The 20,079-nt window shown below is 47.1% G+C and overlaps 1 protein-coding gene across 1 annotated transcript; it reads left to right on the plus strand.

Annotated features, from left to right (window-relative positions):
* Positions 1-588: 588 nt before the first annotated feature.
* On the plus strand, positions 589-15,764 carry LOC309589946 (serum paraoxonase/arylesterase 2; the record flags this gene model as incomplete). The annotated part of the gene is made up of 9 exons (XM_082310688.1): positions 589-662; positions 4,859-4,929; positions 9,782-9,837; positions 10,786-10,951; positions 12,120-12,246; positions 13,051-13,251; positions 13,897-13,978; positions 14,514-14,642; positions 15,606-15,764. The coding sequence occupies 9 exons, from the start codon at positions 589-591 to the stop codon at positions 15,762-15,764; spliced, it is 1,065 nt and encodes a 354-aa protein (XP_082166814.1).
* Positions 15,765-20,079: the final 4,315 nt, after the last annotated feature.

Here is a 20,079-nt window from a genome sequence, read left to right on the forward strand (position 1 = left end):
TGCTGCATGGGGGACCCTGCAGCCCCAAAGGCAACCACGGTGGGTCCTGTAGCCCTTGTCCTGCATGGAGAGGAAAGCTGTTGGTGGGAGCGTGGCAGTGAGAGCAAGCATCATTATTTTTGGAAACTCTGGTATTAATGCATACGTATTAACATGTATATCTCAGTACAGAGGTGTACATGGAGTACTTGTACACTCTGCGTCATGCAATCTTTGTCTACCACATGTATTTTTATACAACACTTTTTTTTTTTTTTTTTTAATGACAGAATCTGGACCTTAGTCCGCTTGCCTTTCACACGGTGCTGTAACACGGAGCCTACAGAGCGGCGCTGACTCCGGCTCCTTCTTCTGCCGTTCTCCCCCCTGCCCCTGCCCCCGGACCTGCAACTTGTTGGCGGGGGCAGCGGGTTGACAGAGCCCCGTCTGCAGCAAAACTCACCCCGTTTTCCGCCACCGGTTCGGGCGGCCCTGCTCGGGGCGGGGGTGCTGCCGGCCCTGCGTGCAGCGCCCTGCGCCGGGGGCGGCCCGGGCGGGCGCGGCGGGGCGGGACGCGGCGGAGCCGGGAGCGGGGAGCGGGGAGCGGCCATGGGGAAGCTGCTGGCGGTGGCTCTCGTCGGCATCGCGGCAGCCTTGGCGGCGGAGCGGCTGCTGGGCTTTCGGTGAGCCGCCCCGCCACCGCGGGGCCGTGCGGGGCCGCCGGACCGCGCGGGCGGGCGCCGCTTGCCGGGGCGCGGAGCGGGGGGCGCGGGGTGCGGAGCGGCTGCCGGGAGCGGAGCGGCTGCCGGGAGCGGCGGGCGCGGCCCCGCCGTCCTGGGGGATAACGGGGTGCGGGCAGCCGCGGGGCACCGGCGGCTCGGGCGGGATGGGCTGCGGCGTGTCGGAGGTGCGGGGGTCCGGGAGCTGCGGGCGCCGGTGCCGGCGGTGCGGGACGGGGCTGAGGCGGCCCCGCAGGTGGGGGGCCGAGCCGGGCGAGGGGCGGCTGCAGCCCTCCTCGCCCCGAGCGAGAGGGCACTTCAGCCCCTTATCTGGGGAGGAACTTTAGGGACTTGCTGCCCTTGCACAAGCACGGTTGCGGCCAGAGGGGAAGGGTTCTTCATCATCATCGCCATCATCGCCATCATCATCATTATCAAGGGAACCGGTTTCCCCCAGAGAAAAACTAGGCGCTGGCTTGCTCAGTGGTGCCCTTCTCGTCCTCTGTCAGGCATGAACTAACTGCAGGAGCATTTGTCCGGCGGAAACACCCTTTGCAGTAAGGGGGTGTGAAACCCTCCCCAGGAAGATGCTGGGGTCAAGGGGGCCAAAGGAAGAGGGTGCCCTGGGGCAGGGGTCTGGTACCTCTGTTTTGGCAGAGGCTGCAGTTAACAGGGATGTGCCAAAACTGATACCTGCGAATTCACCTCATCTCCTGTCGACTGGCCAGTGAGCGGAAATCAGGTTGCCAGATCTTGCGTTATTTTCTACCGAAGCTGACCTCTGGATAGCAATAGCCCCTGTGCGCATGAGGTTTCCTCTGAAGGAGCACAGACTTCTGTGATCGTACGGTGGGACCTCACTCACTGTGAGCTAAAATACCCAGCCATGTCCTGCTCCATATCCTAAACCTCATATCATGAATGGGGACACCGGTGTTACAGCAGCTTCTGTCCTGAAAGCTACTAACAACGCGTAACTGGTTGTTTCAGGCCAGAAAAGTGATGGTGAATTACTGTGTTGCAAGGCAGCTACGTCATTATAATTTTGTTCATGTCCACAGGGACTCCAAATGCCTGACTTCAAAGCAACAACATCCAGCTAATCGATCTTTGGGTAGATAGTAATTGTAGCTAATTACAGAAGGAGGGCTATACTCCCTGGACCCAGGGACCTCACATAGATGCATTTGCGTCTTGCACTAAATCCACGGCGAGCGTTAGTGATGACCACGGTGGTGACAGGACCCTCCTGCCCTGGAGCTGCACAAGCTGGGATGCTGGAGCTGGAAAATGCTCCCAGGATTTAGTGGGGGACCCTGCACCCCCCAAATCAAATGAACAAACGCAATATTGGGCATCTGATAAAGCAGAATCTCCTGACGGCCACAGGATCCCCCCAGTCTCTGTAGCTCTCTGTGGGTTTTTCCTGTGTGCTGTGTTTTCAGCAAGCTGCAGCGTAGCCGCGGTCTTAAGGCAGTTGCAGAGTTTGGAAACACACAACTTCAGATAACAAAGTACTCAAAGATAGTTTTATACAGCCTTGAGAGGAGAAACTATGGGTAGTGTTAACTCTTCCCGGGCCTCGCTGTTATCCATCCCCCACCCAGAAGGCAGGAATCCAGCAAAGACTTTTTGCAGTTCCTTCTGAGTTTGCTGTTTTGTATCTAGACAGTATGACACAAGAATCCCTGAAATGCTTAAAAGATAAGGCTTGAAGAATTATTACAAATTTCTTACAAACTTAGTTCTTCTTAAATCAGGTTTGTTTATGCATCTATTATACTGTTGATAGCTACCAAATGGACTTAAGTAAGGCTTGTGTGGCAGAAAACAGGTGAAGTTCTTGTGTGCTACCAACTGAAATTACACCAATTCCCCTACTGACATTTTAAATTGCTAATTCTTCTCTGAAGAAAGGTCTGAGCTAATTTGTACAACTCGAATGTGAATTATATTGTGTTACTGTTTTCCTCAGAACAATATGCATATGATATTATTGTTCATATATACTTATATGTATACACACAGTGCTGCAATTTCCTAATGCTCTGTACTGATACGGTCCTCAGATTGCATACTCTGTTCAAAACAGCAGCGTCCTTCCAGAAAGATGCTGACAGTTTGAAAAGAATTGGGAGCAAAAAGAAAAATAAGAGGTCCTGTAAGGAAAAAAAAACCAAAACAAAAAACCCCCAAAGATCCAGGACTGGTTAGTCTAGAGAAGAGGAAAACTGAGAGAGAAGTCTTTGAATATGCAACAGGTTGTTGCTGAAGGAAAGGGAATGCCTGTGGTCTGTGTCCCACGAAGCGGGATGGGGGTGGAGGACTGACGCTGGAAGAGGAACCGGGTGGGAAAGGTGCTGTGCACTGGGGTTGCACCAAGTAGCAAAATTCCTGCTTTTTTTTGAAGTTGCACCCCGCACAGTTTGCAGGTCCACTGTGTTTTTAGTAAGGCCGGTTAGTTATCTAGGCCATCTGGCTTAGTAGCTGAGGCTGGCTGAGCTAGATAAACTGATACATTTTGGAAAAGTCTCTGTATATGCTGGACGCTTGTGACCACTGTCCTTTTGAATTACTTTCATTCCAGCCCATGAAGTGTTGCCCTGGGAAAGCTGTCGGGATATCATCATTCCTTGTTGGCTGCTGGCTGAGTTTCTGCTGTGCTTTGGGCTCTGGGTGGCTTGCAGTCTGCCCAGGAAAAGCTGATGCAAATAGAAAAGGGAAAAGCCCTAAGCAGGCAGCGGTGCAAACTTTGGGCATGATCGCCCCGAGCCAGCGTCGGGGGCCGGGTGGGTTCGGCTGTGCCGGGATGCGGGGGGGCGAGCGGGGAGCTGATATCCCTCCTGTGCTTCTTGTGGGCTGGGAGCCGCTGTGATTTGCTGTCGGGACTCCTGAGCTGGGGGAAAGGGCTTGGGAGACTTTAACTTGGCTCCTTTCCCTTGCTGTCCTCTGCCCTTTTTGCCCTTTTTTCTTCTTTTTTTTCTGGCCTTATATTAACAACCTGTGTCAATGATACAGCATCAAAGCAATTTAGAATTCATAATTAACTGATTAAAAAAATGCAGGACTGACATACCATACAGTGCTCAGCTGTATTGTGCATTTTTCATACCACGGACTGATACTGCTGTTTAGTTTATGCCTAAAACTATAATATAAACATAGCTAGGTTTTGCTATGGGATCTTTGCATTTAGAATTTCCTGTGGCTGGAGCAAGCCTCAACACATGTGTATGACAGGCATGCAAAGGAGTAACTACATTAGTTTAAAAGCTTTCTTTTGGGGAAAAAAAAAGAAAAATAAAGAAATATTCTAGTACATTAGCTTGACATTTTTACATAGAAACACAATGTATTTGCTTATGGCACTGCAAACCACCACGGTCAAACACAGCAGTCCTGGTAGCGAGGTGCCTTTCATATAGGGTTGTAGACAACCTGGAATGGAGGAGCTGGAGCAATAGGAACTAATGTGTAGGTACCTGTCTCTATCTGCTTGTCCAGTAAAGCACGAGCCAGAGATCAAATTTTGTGGGTATTCAGGAATGAAATAAGCACTGCTGAAGGATAACGCTCTGGGTGGGTACCAGGAGAGAAGAGGAAGGGACAGGGTAATTGCTGGAAGTTGTACTACCAAGTCCTACCTGTTGTTAGGAAATCGGTAGTCCTGCCTTGCAATAACGCTATCGCTGCTTTTGAATGTGGACTAAGAAATGAAGAAAGTGCAACTGCTGGTGGCCTGGTCAGCGAATAGCCAGTGGGTTGGGGTAGAACGTCGCCCTCTCCTCATCTGAAATGCTGGTCCTAACTGCAGGGTGCTGCTATATTGAGGTGGCTGAAACCTGAAGAAAGTGTGGCTATGTTATTTTATCATTTGGGCTGTGGTGAGTCATGAAAGCTTGTTCCTGAAGCTCATGAACAAAGTCAGGTTCCTGAAGATATTCAGTGTAGGAGAATCACTTAATCCCTGGACCTGTGTAACCATCGCAGTGATTTGGAGCGATTGCTGTTGTCAGTTCTGGGTTTTGCTTATTCAGTATTTTACGGCTGATTTGTTGCTGCAGTATGGCAGACAATAAAACTAAGATAAAGCTAGGCTAGGAATGTTACCTGTTTTAAAACTGGCTGTGTGCTGTTAACTCTCCTCTTTCCTCTTGCAGGAACAGACTCAATGCTTCACGGGAAGTAGCCCCAGTAACCCTCCCGAGCTGCCGGCTCATTAAAGGGATCGGTACGTGCTCAAAATAACTGAGTGCATTGCTTTTGTCCAGCCTTGTTTTGAAACTGCTTCTTAAAGCCAGCTTCCAAGCCTGATCCTGAAAACAAAGTGCTAATTTGACTTTCATTTGTTGCTTGGACTTTGAGCAGGGAGAAGCTGCAGGAAGAAAGTTATACGGAAAAACTCGCTAGTTTGGTATAATACTTTTTGCCTTTGGTATTTAATGTTTCTGTTCCTTTTCTTGAAAATGAGTACCTTGCAAACACTTGTCCTTTGCTCAACCACTTAGGAAGTTATTTGGCTTTTAGATGAGGGTGTGCTGGCTCTTCAGGCGGGTACCTACAGGTGGCTGTCAGCTGCTGACGTCTTGAAGACAGGACATGCTGCAAGGGTGGAAGCTTTGGGAGAAGGCATGTGGTGAGGGAGCAGCTGCTAAATGCCAGCCAGGATCGCCCGCCTTAGCACCTCATTTTTGCGGAGATTTAGGAGCGGGCTGGTACCACGCCGTGCAAACGGCAGGCAAGAGCTCGGTCCGGTTGCACAATTCAGCTGTGGGGTTTCAAAGAGCAGGGGGTCATGTTTGTCATCCTAGTCTGGTTTGCGAAGAGGTTTAACAGAGTGGCTGAAATGTTGACTTTGTACTTTGGGTCATGTGTTTAGCACATGGCAATGTTTCTGTCTTGCTTTTTCTCTCCCTTTAGGATAATTGGAGTATAAAATGGATAGCTTTAAAATTGATAGCTTTTTTGTGTCTCCCTTTCCCTCAAATTCTAATTTTTAAACTTAATACAAGCTTAATGGGTGGGGGTTTTCTCCTCCTTAGTATTTTCGGAAATGTCTTGAATTCTGTTGAAATTTGCCTGGATTTTGCATGTGTAAAAAGTCACTGGATGAGCTTTAAGAACCTTGCTGCCTTTGAGCTTGCTGAGTCACTGGACTGATTTCATAAATCTTGCTTCTTCCTTGTGTCAGGAATCAAACATCTTTGTAAAGTCAAATTACTGCCATGAATGAGTGTGTGCAGGGTTCCTTTGCCTGAGGCTACATGCAGAAGAAATTGCATTTGAAAAAACTTTCCAGGTCTTCTAGATTGAGCTGTAATTTACTCATACAAGACTCTGAATAATGCTTGTTTGATGGTGATTCACATAAAAATAATTGCTGAGTAATTCTTGTAAGCATATCGCTGTTGCAATTGTTACAAGACTTTTTGCAACATGATTGCTCTGTTGAGGAAAGAAGGAAAGCTGGAAATTGCAAATACTGTTGTGTTTAATTTCTGAACGATATCTCATTTTTGGTGCCTGACATTTATATGGAGATTAGGCAAATTTTGAGAACCCGGCTCTGCTCAGAGGTGGTGGCAGATCAATTTACAGAGCTTCGTTTCTGCTTCTCACTGTGCTCCTGTAACACTGTCTCTTCACAAGGATCTCTGCACCTTGCCTTGCCTTTGCTCTGTCATTTGCTGCTCTTTAGAAAAATTAAAATGCCAAAAATTAATTCAGCAGGTCCAATGTGGCAGAAAGAGAAATAAGAAAGGTTTTATGCAAACTTAAGAGTTGGCATGTTCACTCAAATGTCTTCCAAAATTAATTTAATATGACTGGGGGGGTTATATTACTCAGGGAGACCAAGGAGCCCTAACGTCTAGATGCTGCCTCGGTAGCACTATTCAGACCAGGGATTTTGCTGTGCTCAGATCTGTAGGGTTGCTCCTGTGGGTGACTTTGTGTAAGGGTATCTTTCTACATGGACATCTTGGTCCTCCTGGGCCTTTTTTCTTTAAAATGCTGTCATAAAGTTGAATAAACAATCTGTCTTTATTTTAATCTTTAAAACGGTCCTTCTGACTTCTTAAGTGGGACATAGGTAATGAGCTGGATCAGCTCTGAACAGAATAATCTTAAACTATCCATTCCGTACATCATAGAACAGGCGTCTGGTACAGTCTATTGTAATGATGTTAAAAGCAATGCATCCATAGTAAAGGAAGCAAACCCAGAGTAAATGGAAAAATTCTCTAGTGGACCCTTTTCTTTCTGGACAGTTTCATCCTTTCTGTGTCTCTCTTTTTTAAGACTTTGACCTATTCTGCTTTTCAAATATTGTGCAATGTAAGCACAGATGCAAACATTGAACAAACCAATAAAAAACTGCAGCTTGTCCTAAACCTCATTCACAGATATGTAGGAAAGGCTACATCTGTAGAACAAACAATAACTTCTGGATTATATGAGTTATAACTCATGTTACTGATTTATAATAAACTAACTATATGTCTTGAACTAATTCCTGAAGTTCAAGAAGCTATAGAAATTGCTAGAAATACTTGCATCTTGGAACAATTCATGGTACACAGGCAAAATAGTTACTTGCTTTTGGACATGAAATCCAAGGTTTGTTTTTTTTTTTTTTTTTTTGTTGGATGCGCCTGCAGAATATATCATACTAAGATAAAATAAATTACAAAAAAATGAAATGTTTTTAGGGTAGACAGTAATTTTTCTCAGTATCTTTAATTTTTTTTTCAAACACTCCTTATTCAGATAATGCCATGGACAAGCTGGGCTCAGTGGTACAATTAAGCAATGTAGTGCAGGTAACTGATACCTAATAAATCAGTTCCTAACTCTCCTGTCCCATATAGCGCTTGTGACAGCAGCCCAGAGCCCTCCCAAAATGCAGGAGAGCCCGGGAGCTTCCTCGTGTCCGGCTGTGTGTCTCCATCCCCTCCTGGCCGCCTCGGCGGTGCCAGCTCAGCAGGATCGCGCTGAATCAGCATTTTGCTGCTCTTCCCATGGCGCTCGCTCTCTTCCACACATACCAGGTCCTGGCTGAGAAGTGGCCAAAATGTGCTTTGCTGGGCAGTTTCTTTTGAAGCAGTTGGGTGCGGGGCTCTCATTACACTCCTTCCACCAGAAACTTGTACTTTTTAATTATCTGCTCCCAATCAGCCTGCTCATCTTTCTGCTTGGCAGCCTCACTAATTCAGTAGCGATAAATGATTATATCTCCGTTTATTTACTCACCTACATGCTCTGTCAGTAAAAGCTGTCTGTCCAGCTCACGTCACCATGGTAATTGAGCCTCTCCACATTTCGTTATGTTGTTGTCTTTGCAGCAATCCCAGGAAGCGGAGAATCTGCTAACCCCATTTTATCAATGAACCCAGATTTGGAGAGACCAAGAGCTGGGGCAAAGAAAAGGAGCTTGTTGCTTAAACCAGGGTGTGAGCCGAGCTGAAACAAAGCAAATTCAAAATTTTAGTTGGAAAACACAGGCTCTAAATGTCCCTGGGCACATCAGTGCAGATGTCTGCCTCCTGCCTGAGCCCCGTCGAAATCCAGAACCAAAACCCAGGAGGTGGGATAATGGGCTGGCACCCCCCAAAATGCATCTTCAGACCTTTTGCTCTTCAGAAGGCAGGGATGCTCTGCTCGTTAGTGTAACAGGGTGGAGCAGGGGCTTGCTGAGGCTGAGGAGGAGCTGGCCCTGTCCCCTGTCCCTCCAGGACAAGTCATGCCACCAGGTCTCCCCAGGGCTGAGCTGGGGAGGACTTGCCTGAATGGGTGAATCTGGGGATCGGGTTCCTCCCCACAAGGGCTATTCGGTGGCCCCAGGATAAATTACAGCCTGGTCGAATTAGTGCTGGGATAAACAGGAGTTACATAAAAGCAAACGACGAACCCAGCTGGAATTTGCAGGTGCTTCCTCGGGAGGAGGTGCGGAGGTGCCGGGGTAGTGTGACCCATGTAGGGTCTCGTGGGGGGTCTGTGCCGAAGCCGGAGGGGGTGCGGAGAGATGGGACAAGCTGGGTGGAAGACCTCTGTGTTGGCGGCTCTGTTAAAGAAAACCTGCAGAATAATTTCCTCCTTTAAGCAAACGTTCCGGCGTGGGTTTAATCCAGCCGTCGTCTGGAAAGTGGCTTGTGGGGAATGTGCTGGTGATGTGGAGAAGAGAGGGGAGGTTTCTCAGGGGAGTGGTGAAAACGTGGGATGGCAAACATGCTTCAGCATCGGACTGAAAGCTCTATGAAGAGTGCTTGATCAAAGCCTAAAATTGCTCTAGTGTTCTTACTAAAGGGATTTGATTTTATTTTATTTTATTTTATTTTATTTTATTTTATTTTATTTTATTTTATTTTATTTTATTTTATTTCACTTTATTTTATTTTATTTTACTATTTTATTTTATTTTATTTTATTTTATTTTATTTTCCTAGGAGGGAAAAATATTACAGGAACTAGAGGAACTGGCAATATTGGAAATGATTACCTGCAGTTAAAAGTGTGGTCTAACTATTAAAGCCCTTAGCTGTTAAAGATATAGTAGGTTCTCTGTCACTTGAGAGCTTTAACTAAATATTTGGCAATCCATCTTAGTGAAGTGTCCCAGCTCAACCGGGAGAATTAGCGTGCGCCGTTCCCAGAGCTGCCTTATGCAAGTGTGCGGGCTGAGTGATGGGTACGGTCCTGCCCTGAAAATCTCGTAGTCTGCGCTAATTGCTCGCTGCAAAACACTATTGTCAAAAGCGGGTGATTCATCCCGTGCCGCCCCGGGGCACACGGAGCTGGATGGGAGACTGCCCAGCTGCCGCGGGGGCACCCCTGTGTCCCCAGAAAGAGGTGAACCCCAGCACCATTTCGTAACCTGGCGTGCTACCACGAACGTAACTAACCATTTCGTAACCACGTCTGCTACCACTTCTAATGCGATGCAGACTTTTCCATTGAATTCCATCGCTTGTGCAGTCATATCAGAAAGGGACATTCACGAGAGCTGGAATTGTACTGAAAAGGAGGTTTTTTGATGGGAAATATTTAATGTCATCTGAAAAACCCTGTTAATCTCTGTCTTGCAGAAAGTGGTTCAGAAGACATTGACATACTCCCCAATGGACTGGCTTTCATCAGCTCCGTAAGTGCCCACGTCCCCTCCCCGTGCAGGGGCTCGCCTCCTTCCTTATCTACAGAAACCATAGATGAAAATTGCAGGACGGACTCTTTTTTTCTACGAGGCTGGCTGGCTCCATAGGAATGGCCCAGACTTGTGTTGGCTTAGCCGGCATTTCCTTCTGCTTGAGCAAGGGCACTTCTTGTCACTGAAGCGGTCGTGGCTCTGACACATGTATCCTATTGTGCTGGCTTATCTGCCCACGTAACCTTGAATTTCTTTCATGCCGCTTCCTTGAAATGTTGAAATGTTAAACCTCTCCCTTGTTAAGAAGATGTGTTAATTCCCTACCTTTAAAAGAAAAATCAGATTTTGTGTGTTGATTTTGTTGTTCCAGATTTTTTTTTAGCCCTTAGGACTTAGGTTTTCAAGCTTTCCTTTGCTATCAGGATGGCTAGCAATTATTGTCTAAAACAAAAGCTGATGTTTTCATCTACGTGCTCTAGGGACACCCAGGGAATGATAACGTTGCAAAATTCATGCCAGAAATTGTGAGCTGTCGCACTGCTGCTGTTCCCCGTGGCTTTACCCCGTTGGACGCCTTCGGCAGTGCCGTACTCCCAGTTTGTCCCTGCAGCGTGTCTGTTCGCGGAGTGGTTTGGCATACGGGGAGCGCCCACCCGGGCGGCGGCTGCGGTGGGTGGCAGAGGTGCCACCGCCCGGGTGGTGGGTGGTGGCTCGGGCACGGCTCCTCGTGGCCTCCACGCGGCTTGCTCCCTCTGCACTGCGATGAAGGCTCTGAAGGGAGAGCAGAGCCGGCCCCTCTGCCTCCATCGTGGCACGGCAGGCTGAAGCACAGGGAAATCCTCGTGTGTGCTTGCAGGCCTGAACAAGGCTCCAGCATTTTCAGTCCTGTGTTGCTTCCCTTTACCTTTTATTCAGGAATGATTTTCTTATGTTTTGATTTTACAGGGCTTGAAATATCCAGGATTAAAGAGCTTTGCACCAGACAAGCCAGGTGAAATATTTTTGATGGATTTGAATGAAGACAATCCCAGAGCAGTGGAACTGAGAATCAGCCGAGGGTTTGATCTGGCATCGTTTAACCCTCATGGAATCAGCACCTACGTGGACAGAGGTAAAGAGATCTTTAACTTGAGGTGGTGGCAAATCTCAGCCTAAAGAGCAGAAACAGTAATCCCTTTGCAGCCTTGCATTGCACCCCCAATAGCCTGCGCTTGCTGGGAGAGAAAAAGGTTTTGGGGCTTTTTAACTTTGTTGGGCTCTTTTGTAAATGTCAGCTGCTAAAGCGAACACCTTTGCATATAATCTCAGGCTGTCTGACACAGAAAGATGTCCTATATATTGAAAGGAAAGAAAACATGGGAAAAGTTTGAGGAGCTGAAAACCACATAAAGTTTATTTTACCAGTTTACATCTGTCTCACTCTGCGGTCAAGGGTTTTGAGGAGACACATGCTTCACTGACTAGTAGTGACCAGAATGGAGACTTCTGTGGCTAAAGAGTAAATTACCAAACCTCTGTAAATTACCAAAATCTCTGGTACTCTGTGGCCAAGCCATGTTCTCTCCAAGACGTGTTCTCCTATCGCAGGCTCTAACTGCCAATAAAATACCCTTCATGCTCTCCTTCCTCTCTTTTCCCCTGTCCTTTCACTGGGGATTTTAGCAGGGCAATTAGAAGTCTGCAAATGTTAGTAGAAAGAGAACCACTGCTGCAGCTTGACCTGCGTCCCCACACAGTCACCCTTTAAGGGAACGTGTTGGAGAAATTGGTGGTGGCTAATTCAGGGTCTCAGCAGAAGGGCTGGGCAGAAGGACTGCAGCCTTACACAGAGTACAGGAGAAGGATGCTCCTTCAGCTTTCGCAGGAGATGCGGTAAATAAACCAAAGAGCCCAAACTGGCTGGGCTACAAGCCCTCGTTCCCAGCTGACTGTGGCCATTTCATGCAACCAGTCACTACAGTGCGTCAGATTGCAAAACCCAGCGGCTTGGGCACAAGGATGAAGCCATGGTTTCTTTCTTCCTTGGTAGAAATAGTAAAAAAGGAGCTTACACAGCAGTTTCCTGTAGAGTGAGCCCGGGAGAAGAGTGGCTGGAGATCTGGATCCAGTTGCAGTGGCCTCCTGCATTGCTTTGGTACTTGTCCTTCTGCCTCTGAAGAGCTGTGAGACAAATGCAGCAAACCCAACGTGCTCTGTACTAGAGGCTGCTTCAGAGCTGTGGGTGCTCAGCCGCGCAAACTGTTGCAGAGAATTCAGCTGTTTCCATTTCTTTTTTTAAGACGACACCGTGTACCTCTTTGTTGTGAACCATCCCCATCAGAAGAGCACAGTAGAACTGTTTAAATTTGTAGAAGATGACAATTCTCTTGTACACCTGAAAACCATTCAACACGACCTTCTGACAAGGTATTGGAGCCAAATAGCATCTTCCCCGAGAAGAACAGGCTGCTTTGGTAACATCCAAAGTAGAATGATTTTGGTTTTAGGGTATTATTAATATGAGATGTTTTCTCTTTAGCCAGCTTTCCTGTTTCTCTTATTGATTACTTCTTATCTGTGTAATCAAAAACTGTGTTTCTCCAATCTCGTCTGTAAATGAGATTTTTAATAGTTGTGTCACTGAATCAGTCTTAAGCGCCCTTGTGATTGATGCCAGTGAATTAGCTTGGCATCCATTTCTCCTTCTCTCATGTAACCCACTCTCGGTCATTGCAGATATGAATCTTCAGATATTCTATTATTCTCAATTTCCTACACTGTAAAAATAAACATACTTTTAGCTTTTTCTCTTTTTTTGTCACATACAAAATTTTCGTGGTCTGTCCTACTGCAAAATGATTGTAAGATAAACAGAGCCTGATAGATAAAGTTGTCACAACTCCTACCTTTTCTCTGGTTTCCAGTTGAATGTCATCAAAAGAGAGAAAAATTTCCATGGACTTAGGGATAGGTAGCCAGATCTCTAGCTGATGCCCTCTGGTCCTGTTCAGGTCTCAGCACTGCACAGTCCTGGCTCATGTAAAAGAAAATAGCAGTAAAAATGATCTAAATAATTTGGTGTCTCTCTGAAGTACCATCTGTAATTGGAGCCCCTTTATGTCTATGGGATGACCATGTCCTGACTGGATTCTGGGCAGTCCTGCAATACTCCTTCATACCTCTCATTTCATTCTTTTATTTATCTTTCTCCCTCTCTCTTTATTTTTTTAGTGTGAATGATATAGTAGCTATGGGACCAGACAGCTTCTATGCTACCAATGACCACTACTTCTCCGACTTCATCTTGATGTTCTTGGAGATGTTCTTGGGTTTAACTTGGTCAAATGTTGTTTACTACAGTCCAAAAGAAGTTAAAGAAGTAGCAGCTGGGTTTTATTCAGCCAATGGAATTAACATTTCACCCGACAGAAAGTAAGTTTCTCCTTGCCTTAGATTTTGTTTGATCACACAAAAGAATCCCGAAATCCTAATTTGTACACCGGCTGCCTCTGTGGTCGTGTCTAAACTGGCTCATGTAAGACAAGGTGCTACCTGTACAATGTAAGTGATACGGAGGGTTTGTAGAAGAGAAGTCGTGTGTCTCGGTCTCTAGAGGCAATGTTTCCTGCTTTGCGTGGTAGTTGATATGCAGTAAGATCAAGGTTGCTGCATTTTAACCAGCCGATACAGAAGTTTGTGTATGTTGCTTGCAAGGTTTAATGGGCCAGGATTTCTGCAAGTGGGGAATGCTCTCAAGTCTTAAAGTCTGTACAACTGAATTAACCAGTCCTGTGGTGTAGACGGGTGGTCTTAAAAAAAAAGCATATTTGTGGATCTCGTGATCCAAGGGCTGCTTCAGTGTCGTAATGGAAGAACTGGTGCAGTGTGAAGCTACATTAGGGTCGCAGCAGGTTGGCTTCAGTTCAGTGCCCGGTGGCCTGCTTGCAATGTCCATTGCTGTGTGAGAACTGTGGGCTGGCATTCCTCACGGGAAGCGCTGGGCTTGCACAGGAGGAACTGACTGGTTTTGGTGTCTCCTTACTCGTACACATTGCTAAGAGGTGCTTTCTTTTCAAGGTACATCTATGTTGCAGATATATTTGATCATAATGTCCATGTTATGGAAAAACAGGCTAACTGGAATTTAACCCATGTGAAGGTAAGGTGCTGCTGTTCCAAAAAAAGAGGCATATATGAATTTTGGACAGATTAGTCTCCATGAACGCTTGAGATTTCAACCTGATCATGTGTGAAGTTCTGGTCTGGATGGCTCCTGCCGTGGGTTTGCAGAGGTGCTCTGCGCTCTGTTACAGAGCTTCAGGTCTTCCACCCTCCCGCTGGCAACCAGAGAGGGATCCTCGGGCGTGCGGTAGAGCCGCAGTGGAAGTCTGCCGCAGTCGGCGTGGGTCAGTCCACAAAGCGCTGAAGTAATCAAGAGGAGCGTAGGTGTGAATGCAGCCGATGGGGGAAGCTCAGAGCAGCAAGGAGGTTTCTCACGGCACAGAGGAGGGGATGAAGCATACTGGGAGAAAAGAAAAACAGCATTGGGGGAGAAAATACTTTTTAAAAAATCAGTCTAAGTTATGTCAGATGAGAGTCTTGGACAAGTCTATTGATTATGTTATAGTTTGCTTCCAGGACTTCTGACTGCTTTAACTTCTCTCTTTTTCTTCTTTTTCCATTGTGATGGATAGACACTGCAGCTGGACACTCTGGTTGACAACCTGTCTATTGACCCTCACACTGGAGACATCTGGATAGGATGTCATCCCAATGGGATGAAGCTGTTCTACAACGATCCTGAAAATCTGCCTGCCTCTGAGGTGCCTTTTGGGAGACGTCACTGGTCTCTCAGCCATGTCTCTGCCAGAAAGTTGCTGTGTTCAGATCACCCTGGTGTAACTTAACTCTGCATTACATAGAGAAGAGCCTGGCCAGCCTTTGTGAAATCAAAGACCGAGCTGGCTTCCAGCTTATAGCTTCTGCTCTTAAGTGGAAAGCCTGAACAGTGTATACTCGCTAACAAACACCTATTCAGATCCTTAGGAGACAACTGAGTAATTTCCACCCAGTAACTCAGTCATTCTGGACTCCTCAGGCTGTTTTCTGTGCAGCTGTGGCCGTGCAATCAGATTTTGATGAACTGTGTTAATTACCGAGCCAGCACCTCTTTGCCAAACAAAAAATAATTGACTGAGTGCAAAGCACGACCAGAAACATTCACACTGGAATGATTTATCTGTGCAAGTGTGGTTCATCAGTAGGTGACACTGTAATTCTTCTTTCCTTCTGAAATCAATGAGATACTGGCATCAGTGCGCTAGCGGCCATGAATGCAGCGGTTGGTTGGTGTCCGTTTGATTTCAGCCTTGTCTGAAGCTTCCCATAAGACACTTTTCAAAATTATCGTGTTCAATAGCAGTAGATTTATGATACTAGGCAGTTGTTTACTCTGGCTGGAAAAAGCATGAAAATAAGAAGATATTAAGTAACTCTTAGGCTGGAAAAAACTGTGCACATGCCTAGTGCGAGGGATGACTGCCTTACTTACTGAGGTGGAGTCTCTGTTGCACACCCACTTAAAAAAATATAATCAACCTTCATGGACCATGCTTCACTGAAGCAGAAATTGCGGCCCTATCACAGGAATCACTTGGTTGTCGTTATCAGCAGCTGATCAACCTAACTAACTAATTTGTTCAGGTTAACATACTGATCTTCCCTCCATCCGTGGAGGATTTTTCACCCCTGGCCATTTCAGCAGGTGTATCCCCCTCCTCCGGCAGGTCCTGCGCATCCAGAACATCCTCTCGGAGGAGCCTGCGGTGACGCGCGTCTACGCCGACAACGGCTCTGTGCTGCAGGGAAGCTCGGTGGCATCCGTCTACGAGGGAAAACTGCTCATCGGCACAGTCTTCCACAGAGCTCTCTACTGTGAGCTATAGCTTGTCGCGGGTAAGATCTGCTGCAGTGGAAAGGATTTAATTCCTTGGGAACTCACTTAGTTTCTGCTAGATTTGCTAACAAGACTGTTCCAATAAAGGTTAACTAGAGTCATGGAAATGTATTTTAGCCTTCCTCTCCAAAATGGGATTTTTATGCAATAGTAAAGGAAATGGAATTGAAGGTGAGAAATTAGTTTATTTGTGTAATGGGGAGAACCCCATGTCAGTAACAAAGGGTAACCTCGAAGTTCAAATTCAGATTACAAATGACTAAACTGTCAGACACAGAATTATCTGTTGCCACTGGATTTCTGGTTTGCTTTTTTTTTTTTTTTTTTTCTCCCAGAGAAAACTGATTCTGTAAATGAGAACTGGTAACTACCAGTGTGGTGTGCTTTCTTGTCACTGACCCCTGGGCTTTCCCAGGGACTCTGCTAAGGGTTCTTCTTCCCAACGCTCCTGTTGGCTTTCCCTAATGCTTCTGAAATAATTGGAAGGAGAATAAATGTTATTTCAATCTAATTTCTTCCCTCTACCCCCTTTAAGCCATGTCCTAATGCAACATCAGTTTCATAAATCTGTCTTAATCCTACTGAGAAAAGAGGAGGACATCACTTCGGAGTGGTTTCTTACTGAGTCTTCCAAAGGCAGTTTAAAAAAAGCCTCTTTTTTCTTAAAGGAGTGGGAAACAACTCCCGAGCACCTTCAGGGAAAAGTGTGTTAGCAATTACTGTTGTCTGTCAGAGCAAAGGGAGCATTTCTGGGCGCTTTGCCACGGCGCCTACCCCCGAGTGTTGGTCACGCATCGTCTGTGTTTAAGTTCCAGTCTGTGGGGAGCCGATGCCGGCGGCGCTGCGGTGCGGCAGGCACCCGCTTCGCGCTTATCCAGCAGCAGTTACTGGTAACATCGTGCGCTGCTGAAAGACCTATCCAGGTTTCCATCAGCTGGTGTTTTTAGAATGGTGTTAGCAATCACCTGCAATAAACTGAACTGAGTGTCGTTTGAAGCTGGAAATCAGTTTTGTGCTTTTTAGTGTGCACAGCAAGATGCCAGTCTGGCAGAAGCCCCTGTTTCAGCCACCACTTGGTTTCCTGCCCATGCAGCCAGCTCTTCTTTCGTTAGTATCACTGTCCTTACTCACAGAGCAGCTCCTGCTGCTCTTTTTGTCCTCCAAGTTCCCACCTCTGATCAGTGCTCTGGTTCTGTGAGAGTTGCTGACATCCAGCTAAAGGCTCCGTGTTATCGACGGCGGCTCCCCTGCCGGGGTTGCCGCTGTGCTGCCTGTGCCTGCCTGCACTGGCACTTCTCAGCAGCCTGGCTGCCCCTCCGAATGGTGTCACCAGACAGAGCTGCCCGGGGGCCACCATCCCCTCTGCGTCCCTCAGCTGATGTGGTAGCTTGTGCTCGCTGCTGTTCTTCCACCACTGTGTGGAGAAAAAAGGCAGGCTGCTCGTGAAGCGTGAGCTCAGGAGGAGAAAGAGCCAGTCCCTGGGTGCTAGTTGCTATTCTGGCTTTGCTGTTCCCGTCTGCAATCTGCTTCACCACCAGCCACGGCCCCCTCTGGAGAATACATGGAAAGTCCAGTACCTTGAAAACACAGGAGCGCTTCTGCCTACAAGATAAAGCAAATAACCCGCTCTGTAGTGGCCCAAACACCGAGATGGGAGCCAGAGTATGTGCAAACCTTCGTCTATCTTTGGGTTTTGCCGTTCTGGCTGAGGAGGCGTTACTGCGGGCTAAGGTTTGGGTGAGCAGTGGCCCTGAACAGCAAATGTGTGTGCTGACACCTCTTGGCTCCTGCGCCTTTCCTTTCTAACACAAACAAGCCTAATGGCTTTCATCCACTGGTACAAAGGAGTTACTGCTCCTTCTCCGAGGGAAAGGGACAGCTCTAACCTGGCAAGGAGCCAGGGCTCGTGGTTGGGGCTGCGTTGCTGTACAGGAGGGACGGCACCACCCTCCTTCCTCGGCACAGCTGCAGTGGCCTGTGGGTCTTGCCACATCACCTCCCATCCCCGGAGAGCATCTGCTCCACCCCGAGCCCCCGCGCTGCCACTGGCTCGCTGGCACAGACGCTGTGGCGTAATGCACGTCCCTGGGCACAAGGAGCTGTGCGAGGTTTAAGAACTGAGCCAGCAGCATGTCGGCCCAGTCGCTGCGCCCTTCCCGGTGCCGGCCGTTTCCCACTGCTGCCATGCCAGACAACTCTCTCACCCCTGCGTAGCAAGAGCGGTTGCTGGTATTTGTGATGTTTTGTATACAAATAGCACATGCTGCAGGGGTCTAGCAATGGCTAGAGGGGGAGACTTGAGCTTTAGGGTTAACCATGTGGCTAATTGACCTTGTGTCTTGGGCATGGCCCTGCATTAGCAGGTCTGTGCACAAACTGCGTTCATAGCTCCTCTCCAAATTGCCCACAGTTGATCTGGGGTCTTGAGCACCGCCCAGGATTTACCATCTGCCTATGAAGGCTTTGGTGACAGGGACTTATCTGTTTGGATCACTGGTTCAAGCCTTTTGCTAACCGTGGCATGCAGACAGCCCTTCCACAGAGCAGAGCCAGCCCTGAACGAGTTTGGCTTTTGTCTCCTCCCTTTACTGGACTTGCCTTTGGCATCAGCTGACTGCACCAAGCCCTCGAGAACATAATTGACCATAACTCTGGCTTTGCCGCTCCTTCCTTAGGAACTTCTCTCCCTGCAGGACATTTTCAGCTTCCCTGGGAAGTGGCGTGCTTTCCTACAAGAACATGTAATTCATTTTCGGCACTGAGGAACAGACGTTGTTCCCAGAGCCCAAGCAGAAAAAACTGCTCTGAAGGAAGTTCTCACAATAAGGAGAGGATGGGCTGTTAACTTGTGATTAGCCATCAACGTCCTGCACTAGTATTTTAAAATAATGATTTTAGGCTTGTGCCACTATTTGTTCTCAAGTAAAGTAAGTGCCATCTTCTAAGGAGTTAGGGTTTTGCAGCAGAGACTAACGCAGCCGAAACACCAACCAGTCACCGCTGGTCCTGGATTTACTCTGCGGTTGTAGAAGTGTAACAACCAGCATTTCCCTCAGCAGTGGTAGAAGTAACCCATCAAAACATTAATTTCACGTTTTCCAGTAGCTTAGAACATCTTCAAATGAGCAAATCTACATGTTGTTGGATCTTGTCAAACTTGTACTTTTTTGTTGGTTTTGGCCTTTCAGGAAATAAAGAATGTGTTCACTTGTCACTAGCTTTTTTTTTCTTTTTTTAAACTTATACCTGTACTGAAGGTTTTCCCAGCGGTCTGCCCGCAGACAGAAGCACGTGCAAGTGACGGGCCTTATCTTTTCCTAAAGCATTTGAGAGGCGAGAGATCATAGGTAGGACTTAGTACCTGCTATTACTAATAGTAAAAATTTGAATTTTGACCTGAGGCAAGGAGGGCTGGAAGCCCATTGCCAGCCTCCTCTAAGGGCGTCCCAGCCTCGCAGTGCGGAGGTGGGAGTTGAAGCTGGGCCACCGTGCATTAAAGCGGTGCTGGGCAGGACAGAGACAGCAAGCAGGCGTTTTGCAGCAAAAGCAATGCTGGGGTACGGCTCCTACTCCTCAGCGTGAAATCGCCACGGGATAAAACTCAGTGGCAGCCTCAGTGCAGAAACAGCAGTGGAGGAAGAGGCACCTCAAGCCTGGCCTCCCAATTACAAGGTGACCTGCACAGGGAAAATCCAGGCTTGCAACCGGGAGGAGGGCATAACCCATCATCTTTTACAAGCTGTAGCGTCTGGAGCAGTTCTGAGCATTTCAGAAACCAAACTGCCGGTATCTGAGACAACTTGCACAAACAAGGACATACGTATAGATGGCTCCAGGCTTAGGAATCTGCTGAGCAGACACATTTTACATGTCAGTCATGGACTTGCAGCCTCTTAATATACCTATTTTAATTAAGATGATAACTTTATGGATTGAGGATTCTTTTATCTTCATGCAGGTGGTGGCAATATTAGCGGAAAGTAAGATTTATGATTCAGCCGCTGGGAAACGCAGACTGGGTTAGACAGATTAAGTGCAGAGTATTTGGCCTAGATTCCGACAGATGTAAATCCACTGAGACGATGACACAAATTGGACAGTCTGTGCCCCCCGCTTTTCTCTAACTTAATGCTTTACTAAAATCAAATAAATAAAGACATATTAAATATGTTCAGCAGAACTGCTGTACTTTGAATGTATAAAATGCCCTTTATAACTAACCTACACTTGAGTGTAAAACGGTAAAATGTTTTTATATACCAAAACTAATCCAGGTCTTTTAAACAGACAAACATTGAGCAGCA

This window comes from Platalea leucorodia (assembly GCF_965183815.1).
Source record: "Platalea leucorodia genome assembly, chromosome: 1".
Classification (NCBI taxonomy): Eukaryota; Metazoa; Chordata; class Aves; order Pelecaniformes; family Threskiornithidae; genus Platalea; species Platalea leucorodia.